This window comes from Phyllostomus hastatus, unplaced genomic scaffold, assembly GCF_019186645.2.
Source record: "Phyllostomus hastatus isolate PE091 unplaced genomic scaffold, TTU_PhHast_1.1 phas_scaffold_216, whole genome shotgun sequence".
Classification (NCBI taxonomy): domain Eukaryota; kingdom Metazoa; phylum Chordata; class Mammalia; order Chiroptera; family Phyllostomidae; genus Phyllostomus; species Phyllostomus hastatus.
In genome coordinates this window covers 7,858,341-7,878,994 of record NW_025334018.1, presented here as the reverse complement: position 1 = coordinate 7,878,994, position 20,654 = coordinate 7,858,341, and the positions used below count along the sequence as shown (strand labels likewise).

Here is a 20,654-nt window from a genome sequence, read left to right as displayed (position 1 = left end):
ACTATCTGTTTTACAAGGGAGTCCCTGATGCTTACAGAAAGAGCCCATAAATAACTTTAAAAAGTGTCTCAAATTTTAATTAACTGCCTCCAGTCACATATTTGTTTTACAACAGGATGACCAAATGGAGTCTGGAGCGAGATAAGAATTCGGACTGACAGACTCCAATTCATCCCTAAATTTGGGTAGTCACATTTCCCTCAGGAAAGCTGGCACCACATTTACCTGTTAATCAATATGTGACTTTTTTCCCTCCTATCCCACCAACTATATAAGTCCTGAGAACAAAGGACTCTCTCTCTCTCTGTCTCTCTGTCTCTCTGTCTCTCTCTCTGTCTCTCTCTCTCTGTCTCTCTCTCTCTGGAGCTCAGGGTGCTCTTGGCTCTCTGGCCACCCAGCCTCAGGCTGCCCAGGGGCTTGTCACCCTGGTCTTCAGCCACTCTTACTTTTTCTGCCCTGCTTTGCCCTAAAACTTTGCCTTTCACCCCCTACTCTACCTGGTCTTGTTCTCTTCGATGGGAACAGGCCACTAATAAACTGATTACATACTACTAGATTTGCTGATATGTAATTCTTTACATGCGTCAGCAAGAAAAACCAGGTCTCTCCCGGCAACACTATCTCAACTTGAATTGCTGCAGAGGGGGGAAGATCCTGTTGCAACCTAAAAGACAAATACGAAGAAAGCACAGGATAGACGTTGCAGAGAGACAGCCACGGGTATTGTTTTTACTTGAATGAGAGGAAATGGGCTAGAGCTACTGCCTAAGAGATGAAGGTTAGACTTAAAAGTAGGAGCTCTTTGAACAAGCTAGTATAGGAATCATGCAATACAGTGTAGTATATCACTAATGAAGCCTTCATCTGTAAAGACAAGAGAATTGGAGAGAAGAAAGAGGATCTTGGGGAGCAATATTGGGAAGGAGGTTAAAGGGGGTTCAGAGTTAAAATTGTAAAAAGCAATTAGAACGGTGGGGTAGAAGGAAAATGACCCCCCCCCACCAAGTCACTCAGTTCCTTTTAGGTCATACTTCCTCTTTCCTGAAATGAACCTCAGTGGTGTCTTTTTCTCAGACTAGGGGAAAGGGCCAGGGTTACATATTAGAATGAAAGAAAGACTAGGAGAGGAGGGAATTGTACCTTCTTTTGTATGGGGATGGGATTATTCCTTAGGGAGGATGTTTAGGCAAAAGTATCGGGATGGGAAAGTGAGGAAATCTGGAATACTGTTTTTAAGAGAGTAATCAAAGTACCAAAAAACTATAGAAGTTGTTCAAAGAGAACGATGCTTCCTTTCCTTCCTGGAAGTGATTTATGTTTTAATGCATTCATATCCACAAAACTATTTTACTTTTTTCCCCCTCAGGAAATTCTGTAAAGGAACTGAAAGAATAGATTGTTTAGATTTACATTTACATGGAAAGTCACCGAGCAAGTCCTCTCCCAGTGTTGTTGAGAGGGTGGGAGCATCCTGGTCAGTGCTCAAGACTCTAGTGTGTCTTGCTTCCGAGCCAAATCAGGAGAAGGGATGGGGTGAGACAACTCTTCTGTCTCCTTTGAGCTGTTACCACAGCATCTTTTGACAGCACCAAACCTATCATGTTCATGGGTGGTTCCAGAGACTTTCACAGTGCCTGGCTCCCAGTAGATGTTGAAAGATATTTCCTTCAGGGGAAAGATACTTCCTTAAGGGGAAAGATAATTCTCTGAAAACACACACACACACACACACACACACACACACACCACTGTATTCTTTTCTTATTCTCTTGCCTGTGAATCCTGAATTGCCCATCAGAGTTATCCTAGCACTGTGTGCCTAGTGTGTATGTCATTAAATGTTTCTGAAAGTCAAATTCAACGAAAGTGGGAAATATAAAAGCAGAGAAAAGGATAAGATGACTCTACCTCTGTAGGCTGGAATGAAGGGGATACTCCAAGTGACTGAAAGTGGGAGCGGTGCGGCACCTGCAGCGGGGAGAGAGGCAGTCTGCTTTCTCCCTTCTTCCATCCTGTACCCAGAAAGTTGAGGAAGAGGTGAGATGAGGTCAATAATTACCAGAGAGGAAATAACTGACTTTGGCTGAGAGATTTGTATCAAAAGCAATGTAACAGCTGCTTTCAGAATCAGACAATGATGATGTTGACATTGTTTCCATATTTCACAGTCCAAGATGGGCAGAAAAAAGGGACTATTTTCAGTCTAGAAAATGCTCATTCCTTTCTCAGAACATGTCAACTATGAAGAAAGAGATTGTGCCCTGATCGGTGTGGCTCAATGGACTGGGCATTATCCCACAGAGCCAAAGGTCACCAATTCTATTACAGGTCAGGACACATGTTTGGGTCGCAGGTTCCATCCCAGGTTGAAGCAATCCGTGTTTCTCTCCCTCTCTTTCTTCCTCCCTTCCCCTCACTCTAAATATAAATAAATAAGAGAGAGAGAGAGAGAGAGAAGAAAAAAGAGAAATTGTGATTAAGCCTCAGAGAGAAGAGCAACTGTGGATGGCGATGGGACAGTGAGAGGGGAGGTGAACACTCGTGAGGACTGAAAGAGAGGGAAGGAGCGTGGGGGAGAGGGCTTACTAAGAGAAGCTTCTTACTTGCGGGGGTGGGGGTTTTTTGTTGTTGGTTTGCTTAGTGGCAGCGGTTATCCCAAATGGGTCTAATCGAGGCTAGGGGAGCGCAACGAACATGTTCCCATCGAAACCCACTTTGTCTCTCTTAATATGGGCATCTATCCCTGAGGACAAGACCGTAGTAACTGATGAGCTGGTCAGTTAACAAGCGCGAGAGGAATTCCACCCTCTGAGAAAAGAGTGCAGCAGTTCTCTGCTTTGGAGGAGGGCCAGAAGTAGGCCGGAGGCGGGCTGGAGGCGGGCCAGAGGCGGGGTAAGTTTGGTGGGAAACGCTGTAATTTCCTTTTTACTTTCACAGTAATAGTGCAGTATCCAGAATGGATGTCCTCTTTGTAGCTATCCTTGCTGTGCCACTGATCCTGGGTAAGTTCACTTCTCTCCAAGTTTTAGGGCCAGGTCTTCTGCCATAAATAGAGTGGGAGAAAAGAAAACGAGGAGAGGGTGAGAGGTACAATTCAATGGGGAGTGATAACACTCTCATCTGTGCTGCAGTCCAGTGTTGGGATGGAGGGGAATCTGGGAAATAAAGCTAGGAAAGAGGGTGGAAAGCGGAGTTCTGTCAAAGACGACACAGCTGATGGGGATGGAGCTCCAGAACCGGGGAGGTCCTAACAAGCGTGAACTCAGCTCTGCATCACCGAGTTCATGCAGAACCGAGCTGCAGCAGATGAGAGGGACTAACGTGCAGGTAAAGAAGAGAAGTGGACTCTGAACATGAGGCAGTCTGAAACTAGTGGGGGAAGCCCATATACCTTCTTTCCCAGAATGTTGGAGAAAAAAAATCTTGTATTAGTAAAGAGATACAAGTTGGGGTGACCTTTAGAGTAGTGAAGAACTGGGTGCCTTCAGAGACAGTCTGAAAAGTAACTTGGCTCCTTCCCTCTTTTGTCCCCAGTCTGCCAGGTGCTTTTTTTTTATAAAGGATGCTTTATTGATTATGCTATTACAGTTGTCTCATTTTTTTCTTCCCTTTCTCTACCTCAGCCCTGCACACCCGCCTCCCACCAGCATCCCCCCACCCTTAGTTCATGTGCGTGGGTCGTACATATAAGTTCTTTGGCTTCTATATATCCTATACTGTTCTGTTTTTCTCCCCATCTGTTTTGTGCCTACCAATTATGCTTCTTATTTCCCACACTTTTCCCCCCCCCCCGTTCTCCCTCCATCCCTTCCCCACTGATAACCCTCCCTGTGATCTCCATTTCTGTGATTCTGTTCCTGTTCTAGTTGTTTGCTTTGTTACTTTTTGTTTTTTAGTTTCAGTTCTTGATAGTTGTTTGTTATCATTTTACTCTTCATCGTTTTTAATCTTATTTTTCTTAGATAAGTCCCTTTAACATTTCATATAATAAGGGCTTGGTGATGATGAACTCCTTTAGCTTGACCTTATCTGGGAAGCACTTTATCTGCCCTTCCATTCTAAATGATAGCTTTGCTGGATAGAGTCATCTTGGATGTAGGTCCTTTCCTTTCATGACTTGGAATACTTCTTTCCAGCCCCTTGTTGCCTGTAGAGTTTCTTTTGAGAAATCAGGTGATAGCTTTATAGGAACTCCTTTGTAGGTAACTATCTCCTTTTCTCTTGCTGCTTTTAAGGTTCTCTCCTTATCTTTAATCTTGGCTAATGTAATTATGATGTTCCTTGATGTGTGCTTCCTTGGGACCAACTTCTTGGGACTCTCTGAGCTTCCTGGACTTTCTGAAAGTCTGTTTCCTTCGCCAGATTTGGAAAGTTCTCCTTAATTATGTTTTCAAATGAGTTCTCAATTTCTTGCTCTTCCTCTTCTCCTTCTGGCACCCCTATGATTCAGACATTGGAACATTTAAAGTTGTCTGAGAGGTTCTTAAGTCTCTCCTCATTTTTCTTAAATTCTTGTTTCTTCATTCTGATCTGATTGAATGTTTATTTCTTTCTTCTGCCCCAAATGGTTGATTAGAGTCCTGGTTTCCTTCCCTTCACTGGTGGTTCCCTGTATATTTTTCTTCATTTCACTTTGTATGGCCTTCACTTCCTCCATTTTCCGTCTATACCCAATTATTTCTGTGAGCATCCTGATTACCATTGTTTTGAAGTCTATATCTGATATGTTGGCTACCTCCTCGTCTCTTAGTTCTTTTTCTGGAGTTTTGATCTGTTCTTTCATTTGGGCCATATTTCTTTGTCTTGGTGTACCTGTAACATTGTAAGGGGCAGAGCCTTAGGTATCCACCAGGGTGGGGCAACCAACTTGGCTGTGTTGTGGTGCTGTATGTGGGGGAGGGGCCAGAAGGGGAACAATGCCACCCGCTCAGCTCTCACCCTGCTTTTAAGTCACTTCCCTCACTAGCCACAAGCAAATTGGGCCCTTCTGGTGCTGATTCCCATGTGGGTGGGTTGTGTATGTCCTAGGACCCCGTGGATCTCTCCAATGAACTCTCCTATGAGACTGGGAGTTTCTCGTGCCACTACAACTCCCATGGAATTTTACAGCCAGAAGTTTTGAGGCTTTATTTCCCCACCCTGGAACCCTGGGTTGCATGGTCACTCTCCCTCCCCAGTTGTTCCTCCTGGTTTATCTGCATGTGAATGACTGCCCAGGCCACCTGCTGCCGCCTCACCTGCCCAGTCTGAGGCCTTGCCACATGTGCTGTCTGCCGGGGCTGAGGATACAGGTCCTCCCCTCCCACCAGTCTGGATGAATGTTTCTTCTTTAACTCCTTGGTTGTCGGACTTTCATACAGTTTGATTTTCTGGCAGTTCTGGCAATCCTGGTTGTTTTTTGTTTTTAAGTTTATTGTCCTTCTTTTGGTTGTGTGAGGGTGCAAAGTGTATCCACCTACACCTCCACTTGGCTAGACATCTGACAGGTACTCTTATTGTTTTCTTTTCCTCCAGGTTTTCATGTCATTCCTTGTGGTTAAGAGAGAGGCTTCAAAGTGTTTAGGGAAATGTTTTAGCAGAAGGCCTACAGTATTGACTCAATCATGTCAAAGCCACATATTTTCAGTCGGGGGAAGGAAGAAAAATGAACCCAGATGGGTCATTTAGTCCAGCTGACTCATTTAAAGAAAAAAAAAAACAGATGTTAAATGGATTGTTCTGAGGTATTCTGCTAGTTAGCAGTGACACTGGAACTAAAACACAAATCCAAAGCCTAATGGTGTGTGTGTGTTCGTTATTTGTGAGAGTCCCTGATAAGAAAAGAACTGTCATAAATACATTACAGTCTGGAGCATACCAAATAGTAGACTTGGAGTTCTCAATTTCTGGTCTCTCTCTCCCTGCTTCCTACCTTTTCTTTCTTTTCTAAAATAAAGATTTAATTATTTATTTTTTGAGAGAGGGGGTAGGAGGAAGATAAAAAAATCAAGATCCATTGCCTCTCACACCCCCCCAACTAGGGACCTGGCCTGCACTGCCGGCATGTGCCTTGTGGTTTGTAGGATGTGGCCCCACTGAACCACACCAGTCAGGGCACACTTCCTATCTTTTTTAGGTTTAGTTATTGCTTTGAGTTTACAGTATGTGAAGGGATGTATTTTCTGTTCTGGGAATTCCTGCATTGAAAGGACATAGAGTAACAAGCCTCATCACAGATGTGGAGCCCAGAAGACTGAGAAGGGTTTAGAGGTGCAGAAATAGAAAGATAGTCTGACCCTTGCAAGTGAGGCAGAGAGAAAGGAAATCGATAGAGCTGAGGTCAACCTCAGGTGTCCTTTTGTTGCTAAGAAGTTCCAATGCCCCTTAACCTCTAGTCCTTGTCCCCACAGGACAGAACTATGAGGATGAAGAGGGACTGGAAGAGGAAGATTATTATCAGGTGGTCTATTATTATACAATCACTCCCAATTATGGTGAGTATGTATAGGGCTCTGACCCTTAGCAGGGTGGAGAGAGGTTTGGGGATAATTCTAAGACTTTGCCTTCCCCTTTGCAGTAGAGGAACTGGGTCAGAGAGAAAGTTGGCTATGAGCAAAGACTCTCAAGGCTCATGATGTTATTTCTCAGGCTAGCAATTTTCAGCTCTTTGGAAACTGGTTGAAACAATTTGAAAGTTTTCAAATGTGTAAGTTATTTTACATATTAGATTGGAAGTATAAATGCATACACATTCACAAATATTTTTCCACATTAAAGTTCATTAGAATTAGATTATACCATTAAATTTTACAACTTGGGCAAGTTGAAGTGTTTTGAGCAATTTCTTCCTTTTCTAATTTTTAGATGTAGTACTACCTTTCTTTTTAGTTATTTCTAATTATTTTCTCTTCCCCAGATGACATTGTTGCAAATTTCACTGTTGATTACTCCATATTTGAGTCAGAGGACAGGCTGGTGAGTGACATCTAAGAAGAAGATAGGTTAACAGTTAAAAAGGAACTGGGCAACGTTGAAATATAAACTACCAGTAGAAATAAAAATGATTTGGGGCCCTGGTGGGGTAGCTAAGCTGGTTAGAGTATTGTCTCAATATACCAAGGTTTCAGGTTCATTCCCTGATCAGGGGACATACAAGAATCAACCAATGAATGCATCAATGAGTGAAACAACAAATCCATGTTTCAATCTCTCTCTCTCTCTCTTCCTCTCTCTCTCTCTCTCTCTCTCTCTCTCCCCTCACTCTGCTTCCTCTTTTCCACTCTTTCTCTAAAATCAATAAATTTTTAAAAAATTTTAATGAGTTAGGTAAAGTGAAACTTTACTCTTTCATATTGCCCCTGTAGTGGGCATACAACAGACCTGTTATCACATCTGAGAAAATGAATGAAGCCAGAACCCAGTAGGTTAAGACACTAAGAGGGAAGGATAGTCCTTGAGTTTAGGGAACTGGTGAATGGGATGGGTACACAATCCATGCAAATGTGAGATAGGGAAGATCCCCGAGCTTAAGTCTTGGAGAGCCAGCAGGAGGGATGGGAGGTGCGATAGGTGAGGTGAAGGAGAGAAGAACTCTAGAGAATCTATGAGGATGTTGGATGGAAACAATGGTAACTCTTTGTTTCCTAATCCTACTGAGGGTAGAACAGGTTGGATGCGGAAGTAACGAAAGTAGAAGAGACTACCGTAAGTCATGAAACAGAACACAGAGACCATCAGAGGCCAACAGAGAAACCAGTGACTATGAAACCAATGACAATGGGACAAATGATAACAGAACCAATGACCACGGAAACAACCACAACGGAACCAACCACAACGGAACCAGTGACAATGAAACCAGTGAGTTAATTGGGGATGAGGTTGGAGGGAGGTGAGACATCCCTACCCCGGATAAATCCCAGGGCTGGTGACATGGAGCAGAGGAAGGATTGGAATACTGAACTTTGGTGGATAGGGGAACCAAATAACTAGTATTGCAATACTAACAATCATCTCAGCTTGGCTATCATTTCTTTCACTGAGATTTAATACTAACCCTGTATCCCAAACCCTGGGATATTTGGTGCAGTTAAGTTTCAGTTCAATATGTAATGCCTGTAACCTGCATATGTAACCCACGCCTAAAGCAGGTGAAAATGCTGCTGCTGATGAAAAACAAATCTATGGTGTTATTATTGCCCTCAAAGTATTTATAAAACCCAAGTTTACACTTAATGAAACATTTAGGACAATATGAAAAGGTTTACAACAATGTTAGATTACAAACAAATTTGAGAGCATATGACATAGACAAGTGCTTTAGGCAGTGGAAGGAGAGATCAGTGTAGGAGTTGCCTGGAAGACTTTTAGAAGGTGATTGTGCTTGAGATACACTTTGAAGAATAGGCAAGCTTTTGATTGGTGGTATGTTATAAAAGGATGAAAACAATCAGGAAGAAGAATCGTTATTCCAAGAATGAGAGAGCTGCATTGACGAGGGGGATGGAACAAGCGTGGCATGTTTTGTGGATGAGCTCTGAATGAAGGAGAGGGTATGTGGAAAGGAACAGTGAGAAATTAAGAAAAAAAATTACAAGACTCTTAATATTTGCTTGGTAATTTCCAATATGGGAAGACATGGCAGAATTATAGAGAATGTGTAGTACCAGGCTGAAGTTTGGACTTATAAGAAACAGGGAGCCTAGTAAGTTCTTCAGAGTGGTAAAGACACAATGAAAGCAGTATTTTAGAAAAATATTGGTATGATTGTACACAGGATGCAATGGAACAAAGAGAGATTCTTGAGATTTGCTTCACTCTCAAAACAATCCATTAAAGGCCTACTAGGGCAGTGGCATTTTGAATGGAGAAGGAAAAAATAAGAAATATTTTGGAAAAAAAAAAACCTTGTTTCAGTGATAATTTCATATAAGGACTAAATGATGAACAGAGTTAAAATAACTTATAAGTTTTAAACATGGATGTCTGGGCAAATGGTTGACCCAGAAGGTAAGTGGGAGGTCAGAGTAGTTTGGAAGTGATTATAAATTTGGTATTGGCCATCCAAATGGTAGCAGAATGAGTCCAGGACTGCAGTTCTAAGTAGAAACTCACAGTTACGAAAGTACGTGAGCTCAGTAGACCAAAAGGCCTGTGCCTGTAGAAGGAGAAAGAGGAATCAGCCAAGGAAGTGCAGATAGCCCAGTTTGTATTACATAGTTTAGAAGAGAAAGTTTAATATAACCAACAAAAAGCTGCCAAGAGACCAAGGAGAAGGAGGTTACTCATAATCCCCCAAAAATCAGTTTTAAATGAGTGGTTGCAAAAGCTAGATTTTGTGGAATTAGGGAGTACATTGTAAAGTGGAGGAAGAGTATAGACCACCCATTTGTGAAATCTGACAATAAAAAAAAAGGCAACAAGACCAAAGTGCAGCATGAATATAGTTGAATGTGGATGGGAGGAGTTGGTAGGAATGGAAAACTGATGATTGACAACAAGGACAAACAAATATTTTAAAGTATATAGTAGGTTCCCTTTATGTTGTAAATTCCTTGAGTAGCAGATATGTCTTCATGTAGCACAGTGACCAGCACTGAACAAATAAAAAATACATGTTGAATTGAGTTGGACCTCCCTAGGATGGTCAGGAATGGCTGAAAGTCTCAGAGGGAAGGATTATTTATAGCAATGGGGAGGAAGACTGGTCTTTCTTTACACTCAGGAGAAAGGAAGACAAAGGTTAGTATAAAGAGATGGCTATCTTTCCAGAGGTGGGAGGGGTAGTAGGAAGGACAATGCTGTCCGACTGTGAGGTGCCATCTGTATTTTAGCAGAGTCCAGATACGAACCATGCTGTATCCAGTCTGCAGAGTCCTGTTTCCCTCCTCCTGCCCTGGGCCCTCCTTCAGGAGTGGATGTATTTCATGTAGAAGGTGAGAGTACAGCCATTGGCCTTGGGGGAGTCCGTGAAGCAGTTTTTACCGCCATCTCTGGCTAGTGTTTCCAGCCTGGTCAATTCTCAGATGCTTGAAAGAAGAGGGGTCACATTTGGAAAAATCTTATTATCAACCTTAGGAACTATCAAGGCAAAGACTTTAGTAATAAGAGTCATTACTTTTTCTGAACTGGGGGAATTTCAGGACCTCCTAGAGCAGAAGCAGTTGGAATGGAGAAGAAACCTCTCCAGGTTCCCAGTCTGCCTTGAGGAATTAAAGGTAGTTCCAGTCTGATGGCAGTTTAAGGCACGGCAAGTGCCAGAGGGCAAAATGGGAGGGGCCATATAACCTGGCCGTGTCTGGAGGCAAAGTTCAGAGGCAGAAGGGGTGGCAGTTCTGTAATGTAGGAGAGAGGTGGTTGGGAGAAAGGAGGAGGGAATAGAAACTGGTACTATAAGGAAGGAATTTAAGCTGGGATTCTAAATAACTAAGAGGCTATTTAGAGATTTAGCAGAAGAAAGGGGTGCAAAAAGGAGGGGACACCTCTTCCAGATGTCATGGAGAGATCTAGCTCAGAACATGAAATCTGGGGAGTCTTCACAGAGGTGGAGGGCACAGAGAGGTTTCCTGAGTCCCCTGAACCTGGTGGTGGTTGTTTGTTTTGTTTTGTTTTTCTCCCCCTTCCTTTGCTTCCTTAGGAGAAAGAAGGCTGCTATGACTCTTTGGATGGGGAGATGGGAAGAGGAAATTGGACGATAAAATAAATAAATGAAATAATTTGGTTATGCTCTACTCCTGCACGAGGGTCTGTTCTAAAGCGGTAACATTAGGAGAGCAGGACGATATGGAGGTGGGATGAGTAGATTAAGAAAGGGAGTTAGTTGGCAACAATATTAGAGGGAGATATTAGGACTTGAAATTTTTGGAAGAATGGAGAACAGCACCCACAGAAAACAGGTTTATTCACAGCCCATAATTCCTTCTAACTCTGTTGCTTTATTTCATTATATATGGTGTTGAAATAGTGTTTGGGGAACGCTGAAATTTATTCAGAACCTTTTTTTTTCTTTTTATAAAATAAGCATTGTTAAACATGTAAAATATCAAAAACTACTTAGAATAGATTCTAAAAATTCACACACTCCTCCACCCCACCCCCAAACAATGTGCCTTTTCCAGTTAGTAATTAGGGCAGGCAAGGATATTTATTTATTTATGTATGTATATATGTATATATGTATGTATGTATTTCCCCTATCCGCGAGACCCTAATCAGAACTGGGCTGCCCCCTTGCGGTCTCTTCTATGTCACAGCTTCAATCAGCCTATAGTCCATGAGCCCCATCACCTTTTCTCTTCACTGTACCGTTTCAATGCAGCAAGGGGCAGCGAATAGTAAAACTCCGGACTTGTAACCTTCCCGCCTTCAAAACCTTTCGAATCTCTCGAGGGAACAAATGAAACCGAAGATGGACAAACACATAACCTACAAGATCAGGGACCTCCCTCACGCTGTTCCTTTACAGAATTCACGGGCGCAGAGCCCGGGTTGAAAAGTCTGGAACAATCGAGTTCTGCTTTGACCTCTAGAGTCGTGGCGGCCTGGCATCTGAGCTGGTAACGTGCACGGCGGGTTATGTAAGGAAAGGGCTGAAGGAGCCGCCCCAGGGGGAGCCCTGGAGAGGACGCGGTGTTCTCGGCGGCAGTCCCCACCCTCTTCACCCAGCAGGGCAGGAGGCACCCAACTCGTAGGAGAAAAAGGAGGGTATGGTGAAACAGAGACCAGGAAATCACGAGGGCTGGGCCTCCGAGAAGGGTGAGGATACACAGTAGCACGCCTCCATTCTAACACACGTTGCAGACGCAAGTCGCTGAGGGTTCCACGTGCTCCACCCGTGAGCAGAGGCGCTCAAATAGGGGACAGAGGGGTACGCTCGCAAGGAGTCAGGAGTCCGATATTGCGAGGCTCACGCCTCAGGTCCCACAACCAGTCTGCACACTAAAGCCAAGAGCTTCCGGCGCACCACCATCCTATTTAAGGTCACGAGTTCCGCCTTTTTTCCTCCCCTCCCTTCTTTTCCACTCTTTTTCCATCCTCCTCCTTTTCTCATCACCGGGTCCTCTCCGCCAGCCGCATGTAGGGGCGGAACACGGAATGCTCTCCTTCCAGCCAATCGTCACCTGACTGCCTCTCTATTGGTCGAGCCCCTATATGCTGTAGCAAATGGGATATGAACTTCAGCAACTACCGTCACGTGCCACCGGCTAGATGACCAATGAGGGTGCGAGGTCTGTGTACGCAGGGGAAGGCACGTGCGGAGCTGCACGTGTTTGGGAGGGGGAAGGGGCGGGACCCAGTGGATGAGACGCGGAGGTGGGGAGCTGAGACCCGTAGAGTGCGTGGAGCTGGAGACAGTCTGCGCTGAGTCGACCGGCACAGGTGAGGAAAACCGAAGGACCGGCCGCGGTGTGCGCGGGATCAGCCCCAGAGAGAGTGGGTTTAGGGACCTCTTGGTTTTCGGAGCGATCGTATCAGGTGGCAGAGGGACCCAAGAAGGTACGGAGCTGGGACCCTAATGGGAAAGAGTGGGAAGAGCCGGTGTGTGTGTTGGGAGGGTGCGGGTGGGCGGGGGTCTTTTTGGGAGGCGGTTCGTGCAGAGTCACTAGATGGGTTCCGGTGCCACAGATCTAACGCTCGCCGGTGGCGCGACCTCAGGTAGAGAGGCTCTCTGCGGGATCAGGTGAACAATGGATCAGAGTGGGGAATGTTAAGTCAGGTATTTACTCTGAAGCGAGGGAAGAAGGAACGGAAGTCTGTCAGGCTAAGAGCTGCTTTGCGGACACCAGAGAGGCAGTCCAGGTTCCTAATGGAGGCGGGGGAGATGGCTTGTCTAATTTGTCTGAGACAGGTAATTTTGGGGAGGGAGGCAAGAGATGTGATTATCCCGTACTGTGCACCCCAGTCTCCCAGTCCGTTTCCTAAGTCTCAGATGCTGGTTTCAAACTCCTTCGCTTTGCTCTTCAGTTGCAGGTCCGATCTTTGGGTACTCAAGGAGCTGCTCTCCAGCCCCTGCTTCTGAACCTATGGATTCTCCATCTAGCGTTTCTTCCTATTCTTCCTCCTCTGTCCCTTCCTCTTTTTCCACCTCCCCAGGGAACAGTGACTTTGGCTTCCCCTCCGATAATGAGGGGGAGGAAAGAGGGGCCCACGGCCCCAGACCAGACACTGTTGGGCAGAGGGGAGGTTCTCGGCCCAGCCCGGGTCCTATTCGCTACAGGCAACGACCCAAGGTTTCCAGTAATCAACTTACAGCATCGCACTCTGAACAGCGGGGCTTGGCTTCTCCTATGGCGGGATCTGGGGTCAAAAGATCACGAGATCGTGAATTGGAGACCAGTCGAAACATCCACAGTTGTACCACAGAAGGGGACCTGCTCTTTGCTCAGAAGGTAAGAGAAAGCTGAGAAAACAAGGCACTACACACCCTGCTGATGGATAAGAACCCTGTGAGGATAGTATTGGCTACCAGATTTGGAGCTGCAAGAAAAATCAGCACGAGTGTGGGCAATGCTTGGTCTTCTCATAGCTTTTGACCTGTTTTCCCTGCAGTGTAAAGAGCTCCAGGGATTCATACGTCCTCTCACAGACCTACTGAATGGGCTGAAGATGGGTCGCTTTGAAAGAGGTAATTATTCGATTAGTTGCATTAATCTAAGCTAGGTTTCTTGCTCTCAAAATATGTTTTAAATGTGTATTTCTCGTAAGTCTTTGTTTGGGTTCGGAATTATTCCTTTTTTTCCTCCTGTGACTTAATTTCTTTGGGTGAATCCATTTTAACCTCCTTCTGTCCTTTATTTGATTAAATTTTTGCATTCCAATCCTTGATGTCTTTCTTCCTTCCTGAACCCAGGATTGAGCAGTTTTCAGCAGAGTGTGGCAATGGACAGGATCCAGCGTATCGTTGGTGTTTTGCAGAAGCCACAGATGGGGTAAGTTCTCTCGGTTCTTTCCTCAGTAGTTCATAACAAATGAGACATCTTCAATCCTGTCATGTTCCTCTTTTCACACTTAATTTTTTTAATGTTTTTTTTTTTCCCACAGAGAACGTTATCTGGGAACCCTGCTGCAGGTAGAAGGAATGTTAAAGACTTGGTTTCCTCACATAGCTGCCCAGAAGTCATCACGGGGTAGTAGCAGGCACCAGCAGACCAAGGTAAGAACTTGTAAACGTGAGGAAGAGGTGCAAGAATAACCACGGAAATGAAGTATACATTTAGGGATGGGCTCCCTCCTCCATTTTCTTCTGGGTCTTTTCATTTTTTCAACAAGTTTCTTTTCAAGGAAGGGAAAGATAAAACTTCCTTTATTGTCTTGATTCCTAGACTTTTTTTTTTTTTTTTTTTTTGCTCTATCACTACAAAGAATTCTATGTGGCAGCTTATCTGCATTCTGCATAGAGAGAATCTTTGTTACCCAGCCAAATGATTCATACAGGAAGATGCCTCAGCTTCCTTCTGTAAATTGTTTCTCCTCTACTGCTCCAAAAATGCTTTCCTTCTCCTTTTTACTACTGCCCAAGTATCCTTGTACCAGACCCTCTGGAAGCATGGGTTTATGGACTGGTCATCAGAAGTAAGAAATATATCACTGGGACTGACAAGGACAGCTATGAGGCACCCATAGAGGAGTGTTGGATAGAGCTTAGAGCTAGTATAAGAGTGACCTATTTTCCGGGTCTTCAAATAATAGGGTATTTAGGGGGCACTCAAATGATAGGGAGGAGAAAGTTTCCTGTAGATGTTAGACATTCCTTGTTTCCAATCAACCATAGTTATCACTTTGAGAATAATTGATTTTAAAATAAGCAGGAGCCCTGGCCAGGTGGCTAAGTTGGTTGGAGTGTCATCCTACTACCCAAAGGATTGCTGGTTCAATCCCCAGTCAGGGCACATTCAGGAGTCAGTCAATGAATGCCTGAGTAAGTGGAACAACAGATCAGGGTTTCTGTCTCTCTCACACAAATAAATTTTTTTTAAAAATTAATGGTTTAAAAAAAAAGAGAGAGAGAGCAGGAGGAGCAATGGCAAGGTTGCTCCCCAGTCAGGGCACATGCAAGAATCAGCCAATGAATGCATAGGTAATTGGAAGAACAAATTGATGTTTCTCTCTCTCACTTTCTCCCTTCCTCTAAAATCTATTTTTTTATTTTAAATAATAATTAAAAATAAGCAGGAGGAAAAGAATGAAACCTTACCATTTGTGACAGCATAGATGGACCTACAGAGTATTATGCTAAGTAAAATAAGTCAATCAGAGAAAGACAAATATGATATGATTTCACTTATATGCAGATTCTAAATAACAAAATAAAAAGCAAACAAAACAAAAATAGGCTCATAGATACAGAGAACTGACTGATGGTTGCCAAAGGGGAAAAAGGTTGGAAGACTGGATGGAAAAACATGAAGGGAATAAGATGTACATGTTGGTAGTTATGAAATAGTCATGGGAATGTAAAGTACAGTGTAGGGAATATAGTCAATAATATTATAACAGCTATGTATGGTGCCAGGTGGGTACTGGAAATACAGGGGGGAACACTTTGTAAAACAAGATTGTCTAACCACTATGCTGTGTACCTGAAACTAGTACAAAACAGTATTGAATGTAAACTGTAATTAAAAAATAAAATTAAAAAATAAGCATGAGGATCTTGCCTGCATATTAATTTATACTTTGTAAGGCATTCAACATAGGAAATTGAATTTAAAATACAGAAATTGGAAAGTGATTCCAATTAAACAAAATTCTAAAATGAATTATAAGTAGTAAGAACCCATGGGACTGTTTTGTTCTGTATATGTCTTAATATCCAGTGCCCAACATAGCATGTGGCACATAGTGGGCCCGCAAGTGTTTGTTGAATAAATGAAAGTATAATTGGGTTATTAAAACTTTTACTTAGTTATGATCTGGCAAGAAATTATCTGTTGCACAAAACAAGGTATGTTTTCTTTGCAAACAGAGTTCCCAAGAAAAGCAAAGGTTCAAGCAATGGGTAGAGTTAATCTGAAAGCTTTCTCATAATTTCTTTTCTCTTTTCTTTCCCTCCCTAGCATTTTCCGAGCCACCACAGTTATCCAGCTGCTTCCTTTCCTGCACATCCCGTGGAAAAGATGGACCAGATGCATCTAGGACACTTAGTATTGACACCAAAGCAGCCTTGGCATCTCACTGAACTGCCACCTATGAACCTCACTTGGATCCACACCACTCCAATTTGCAACCCCCCTCTCAGTTCCCCAGGTACCATCTCCTTTAGCTGTGGTCCTTCAGGCACCGGAACCAGCATCGGTGTCATCCTTTTCCTCCAGCAGAGAGAGCAGCCCTTCACCTACTCAGCCCCAACCACTCCAGTTCCCCCTACTACAGCATCTCCCAGCATCCCTGGTTATCCTAAGAAACTATCTGGAGAGGGACCTCGTTGCCACAGCTTACCAGTAACTCTGCCATCAGACTGGAGCCGTACCCTGTCCCCTCGTGATCTATCTGGCGTGGCCAGAGAGATAACTGGGGGACACCTAGAGCAGATGAGAAGCCATCCTCCAGTTGCTCCTGATGTCCATCCTCTCAACCCCTAGTCTGGGACTTGAGCCTGTAGTTTCTAATTTGTATAAATATATGTCCATACATATGTGTCTGTATTTTACTTTTAATGTGTGCATTCGTGTTAAGGGAAGAGAAATCCTTTCTGATTAAAGAAATTTTATACTTAAACAGTGTGCTGATTAGGGGAAAATTGAAACCTGTTTCAAATACCTACATTTATCCCCTAAACTGTAGAACAGAAGAAAAGGGCGGTGGGAAGGTTTGTGAAATTGAGCTCTACCAAGTTAGAAGTCTGGATGGGACAGCAGAAGTCCTATGGGAGAGGAAGAGGGACTCTGCTGCCGTCTTCCTAGGAAACACCCTTGAGACAGTTAGCGAGCTCAGAGTTGGCTTTGTTTTTGTCATTCAGGCTCAGAGACTAGTACATTTCCCTTTGTGTCTCACTGGTGTAGTCATCCAGCTGGCCCAGACTAGCAGGTTCTTCTGCTTCCTGATAGCTCTTTACCTTAATGAGAACTGTTGATGCTTGTGGATAAGTGCATATATAATCTGCCAGAGGTGGGACCCAAGAGCCAGAACAGGCACTGTGGTTGCCAGTTTTGAAGAGGAAGGGGTACCCTAGAACTGTTAGAATGCGGAGTCCCCTCACACACTGGGCCTCATCCTTAATCAAAAAGCTGAAGCTACTAAATTATTATATTACCGTATTTATTATTACATTATTTATTACAAACAAGTGTCAGCCTGCTGTTGCCCACCTCCGTATCTTGGAGTAAGGAAGGGTACCTACCCACTGTTAGCAGGTGGCAAAAATTAAGCCTGTGGATTTACCTATATCTATTCCTTCCCATATAATACTCTTTGTGATTTGTCTCACTTTCCACCAAAACCATATCCTCCCCCATTGTAAGTCTTGGCAGCATATGAGGGTATGCACTCATTTTACCGTTTATTGGCTAACGAGCATGTTTCTCGTAGCTAGTTACATGTCTTTCCCCTGTGTTTCAAATCTGTTCTCACCACATAATTGTTTCCTTTGATTTCAGAGAACATGACCACCTTTTTAAGGCAAACCTCTCCATTAGTGCTTTTGGTTACTCTCACTTCTGTTATAACACTTACCCCCTCTTCCTCCTATAACTTCAATTTATCATCAAATTATTTATTATTTATTTAACCTATGAGTTTGATCAGGTGATCTTTTCTTGAAAACCTCTCGAGCCTGATTGCCCTGTCTTGCTTTTTCTCCATGATTCTTGACAGAGTAGTCTAATTGTACTCTTTCTGACTCCTTTTTATCCCTCAGTCCTTAACCTCGTGCGGCCTATCCTCCACTCTCACTCTACTACAGCTTCCCAAGTCACTGTTGAGCGCACAGAATCAGAGTATTACAGGGTAGCTACCACCCAATCAATAGTGAGGTCCAGGACACCTTTACAAAGATGACGTTCTTCGTGCTGTCTGTATCACTTGACACTCCTGATGCTGCCCACTGAAACTGTCCTCCCTTGGATCCTGTGACAGTGCACTAGCCTAATTCTCCTCTTACCTGCCTGGCAACAACTTCGTAAACTTAATGGCCCCACTTCTGCCCACTCCACAGTGTGGGTGTTCCCCTAGGCTCACACATTGACTCTTTTCTCTGACAAGACGTTTTTCACCTAAAGTCTTCATCTTCTTTCATGGCTTAAATTATTGCCTCAATTTTTTAGAGAGAGGGGAAGGAGAAAAAGAGGAGGAGAAACATCATGTGTGGTTGCCTCTCACATGGCCCCCACTAGGAACCTGGCCTGCAACCCAGGCATGTGCCCTGACTGGGAATCGAACCAGTGACCCTTTGGTTTGCCGCCCATGCTCAATCCACTGAGCTACACCAGCCAAAGCTATTGCCTCAATTTTAGAAGACTGCAAAAACTTCATTTCCTGTCACAATCTTTCCCCTGAGATGACATACTGAATGTCTACATTCCTGCTGGAGGGTTCTATTTACATATTACTAACACTTAAAACTTATAAAAAATTTCAGCATTTTAGAGCCAAGAGGTACCCTTTGTATCTGATCCAACTCCTTCATTTTATAGATGAGGAAACAGGCGTCTTGTGCAAGAACACAACGTGTGGTACAGAACGGGTTAGTTTATAGTCTGGTGCTTTTATTTGGTGCTCACCAGTCAAAATTATATTTCTTTTAAGGTGTTCTGTTCTCCCTTTTTATATTCTCTTTTTCTTCAGTTAATGCCATCTGTGGTACCATCATTTTTTCCAGATAACTAGGCTTAAAATTTGGTGTCATTCAGGCACCAAATCCTTTTTATTCTGTATTTGGAATATCTCTTAAAACTCATTTCTTCACATTCATTCCATTGCCGCCTCTCTGGTCTGAACTTTGACTAGTCTTCCTTACCTCGATCCCCTTCTCACTAATAACCAGAAAAATTTTCCTAGAGCAGTGCTATGCATGTTGTTCCCTATTCAAATCTAATGGCTCACTGGCGCTCAGAGATGAAAACCCAGAACCTTCCATCAAGATCCCTATTTCTCCATCTGCTCCCCTGCGTGATCCCTCTGTTCCAGTTTTCTTAGTTGTTCCTGAAAATGATAAGGCCTCTTGCCTCTGCACTTACGTTCACGCTGTTCACTTTGCCCAGTCTTTCCTTGTTCTGTCAACTAAACTCTACTGTTCTCTAACTCAAGTTCTTCTTCCAATTATTCTCTCCATTAAACATGATACATGTGGGCTCAGTCTTTGGCCTGTAAAATGAGATCATGTACGTAAAAGAACTAGTACAAGGTATGGTATATAGTAGGTCCTCAAAAATTTTACTTTTCTCCTCCTTTATTTCAAAGTATTTTTATCCCATTTGATTCCCATGACAAAATTTGTGTGATTGAGGGCAGATGTTAGTTCCATTTTACAGATTAGGAAATAGACTGGTAGTTTAAGTCAGGGATCAGCAAGAATCAGTTAGTAAATACTTTAGGCATTGTGGACCATGCATCTCTATTGCAACTATCCAACTCTGCCACTATAGCCCAAAGCAGCCATACATACATAATACATAAACAAATGAACACAGCTGAATCCCAATAAAGTTTATTTACAAATGCAATGGTGGAGTTGGATTTGACTTGTAGGCAGTAATTTGCAGACTACTGGTTTAAGTAACTTGTTCGAGGTCATATGCCTGAAATCAGAATTTGGATAGACTCCAGATCTCCAGACTTCTAATCCAGTGCTTTTTCACCACATTATGCTGTAGCTTATATAACTTATTCTGCATTTATGTCTACATATTGACTTTTGATAGTCCAAGAGGCCCTGGATGGTATCAACAGTACCTGTCACAGAACAGGCATTCAATAAGAATTTGTTGCTGAGCATAACAATGTCCCAGTCTAGCTCTATTATGGTATTTTGAGCCTGGCTTACTCTGAACTAATTAGTAAAACTTATTATGGTGTGTGCCACGGGCCTGTTTGAAAGGAGGTACTCAAAGAACCTTGTTGCACAAGTACCTGGTTGGGATCTGCTTTCTTCTTTTGAGCTGTTCCCTACTATTTTCCAGTAGGCACTGGATCTGAACTTCTGTGAATAACCATAAATGGGTATGTAGAAGTGACATAGGAATAAAAGGAAAGCTGTTTCCATAGTGAGAAAGAAAAAAATTTATTTCTCTAGGTCTCCCTAGGAAGCAAAATGACATAAAAGAGTCTTCCATTTTAAACCCTGCAGGTGTTTCCCAGTTCTTTATTTAGTGACGCAGCTGAAAGATGATGTTATAGGAAACTCATGGTATGTTCATTTTGCTTCTTTTCCTTAGTTTTTAGACAGATGAGGGGTGTGACGCTGTTTTTCATCCGGAGGGCAGACCTCAAAGAATCCGTGTTCTTTGCTACGAGAAAACAGGAAGCATGCTCAGGGAGCCTCGTCTATGTCTTTCATTTTCCTTCTAAAAAAAGAAATGGCTTACATATCTATTAAAGACTTAATAGGATTAAGGGGTACAAAATCGGGCTGATCTCCGGAGCCTTAGGACATCGACCCCCTCAGAAGGTGAGGAAGTTGTTTGCAGGGGATTTGAGGCTACGAGTATTTTGCTTTGTCAGGTGTAGAGTCTGTGGGGGTC

At 43.3% G+C, this 20,654-nt stretch overlaps 2 protein-coding genes across 7 annotated transcripts; both read left to right on the top strand.

The window, feature by feature from the left end:
• The first annotated feature begins 2,885 nt into the window (after positions 1–2,885).
• On the top strand, positions 2,886–11,255 carry CUNH1orf54 (chromosome unknown C1orf54 homolog). Of its 2 annotated transcripts, none has more exons than XM_045861634.1 (6): positions 2,886–3,002; positions 6,390–6,473; positions 6,896–6,954; positions 7,642–7,839; positions 9,816–9,914; positions 10,616–11,255. In XM_045861634.1, exons 1-5 carry the CDS (start codon positions 2,957–2,959, stop codon positions 9,909–9,911), a joined length of 483 nt encoding a protein of 160 aa, XP_045717590.1. In that variant the 5' UTR covers positions 2,886–2,956; the 3' UTR covers positions 9,912–9,914; positions 10,616–11,255. The 2 variants fall into 2 exon arrangements, with proteins under 2 accessions (XP_045717590.1, XP_045717589.1); XM_045861633.1 differs by having other exon boundaries at positions 9,813–9,914; positions 10,616–11,248.
• A 69-nt stretch (positions 11,256–11,324) lies between these two features.
• Positions 11,325–16,695, top strand: CIART (circadian associated repressor of transcription). 5 transcript variants are annotated; one of them, XM_045861627.1, is made up of 6 exons: positions 11,325–12,357; positions 12,943–13,367; positions 13,528–13,603; positions 13,829–13,907; positions 14,020–14,131; positions 16,035–16,695. In XM_045861627.1, the coding sequence occupies exons 1-6, from the start codon at positions 12,279–12,281 to the stop codon at positions 16,557–16,559; spliced, it is 1,296 nt and encodes a 431-aa protein (XP_045717583.1). In that variant the 5' UTR covers positions 11,325–12,278; the 3' UTR covers positions 16,560–16,695. The 5 variants fall into 5 exon arrangements, with proteins under 5 accessions (XP_045717583.1, XP_045717585.1, XP_045717587.1 ...); XM_045861629.1 differs by having other exon boundaries at positions 12,285–12,357; positions 13,196–13,367; XM_045861631.1 differs by having other exon boundaries at positions 12,297–12,357; positions 13,248–13,367.
• The last annotated feature ends 3,959 nt before the right edge of the window (positions 16,696–20,654 follow it).

Excerpts from the sequence above, each read along its gene's own strand:
- CUNH1orf54 (XM_045861633.1), top strand. The coding sequence starts at position 2,957 with ATGGATGTCCTCTTTGTAGCTATCCTTGCTGTGCCACTGATCCTGG. Across the intron at positions 6,474-6,895 it reads TACAATCACTCCCAATTATG|ATGACATTGTTGCAAATTTC; the intron begins GTGAGTATGTAT and ends TCTCTTCCCCAG. Across the intron at positions 6,955-7,641 it reads TTGAGTCAGAGGACAGGCTG|AACAGGTTGGATGCGGAAGT; the intron begins GTGAGTGACATC and ends TACTGAGGGTAG.
- CIART (XM_045861627.1), top strand. The coding sequence starts at position 12,279 with ATGAGACGCGGAGGTGGGGAGCTGAGACCCGTAGAGTGCGTGGAGCTG. Across the intron at positions 13,368-13,527 it reads ACCTGCTCTTTGCTCAGAAG|TGTAAAGAGCTCCAGGGATT; the intron begins GTAAGAGAAAGC and ends TTTTCCCTGCAG. Across the intron at positions 13,908-14,019 it reads TTGCAGAAGCCACAGATGGG|AGAACGTTATCTGGGAACCC; the intron begins GTAAGTTCTCTC and ends TTTTTCCCACAG.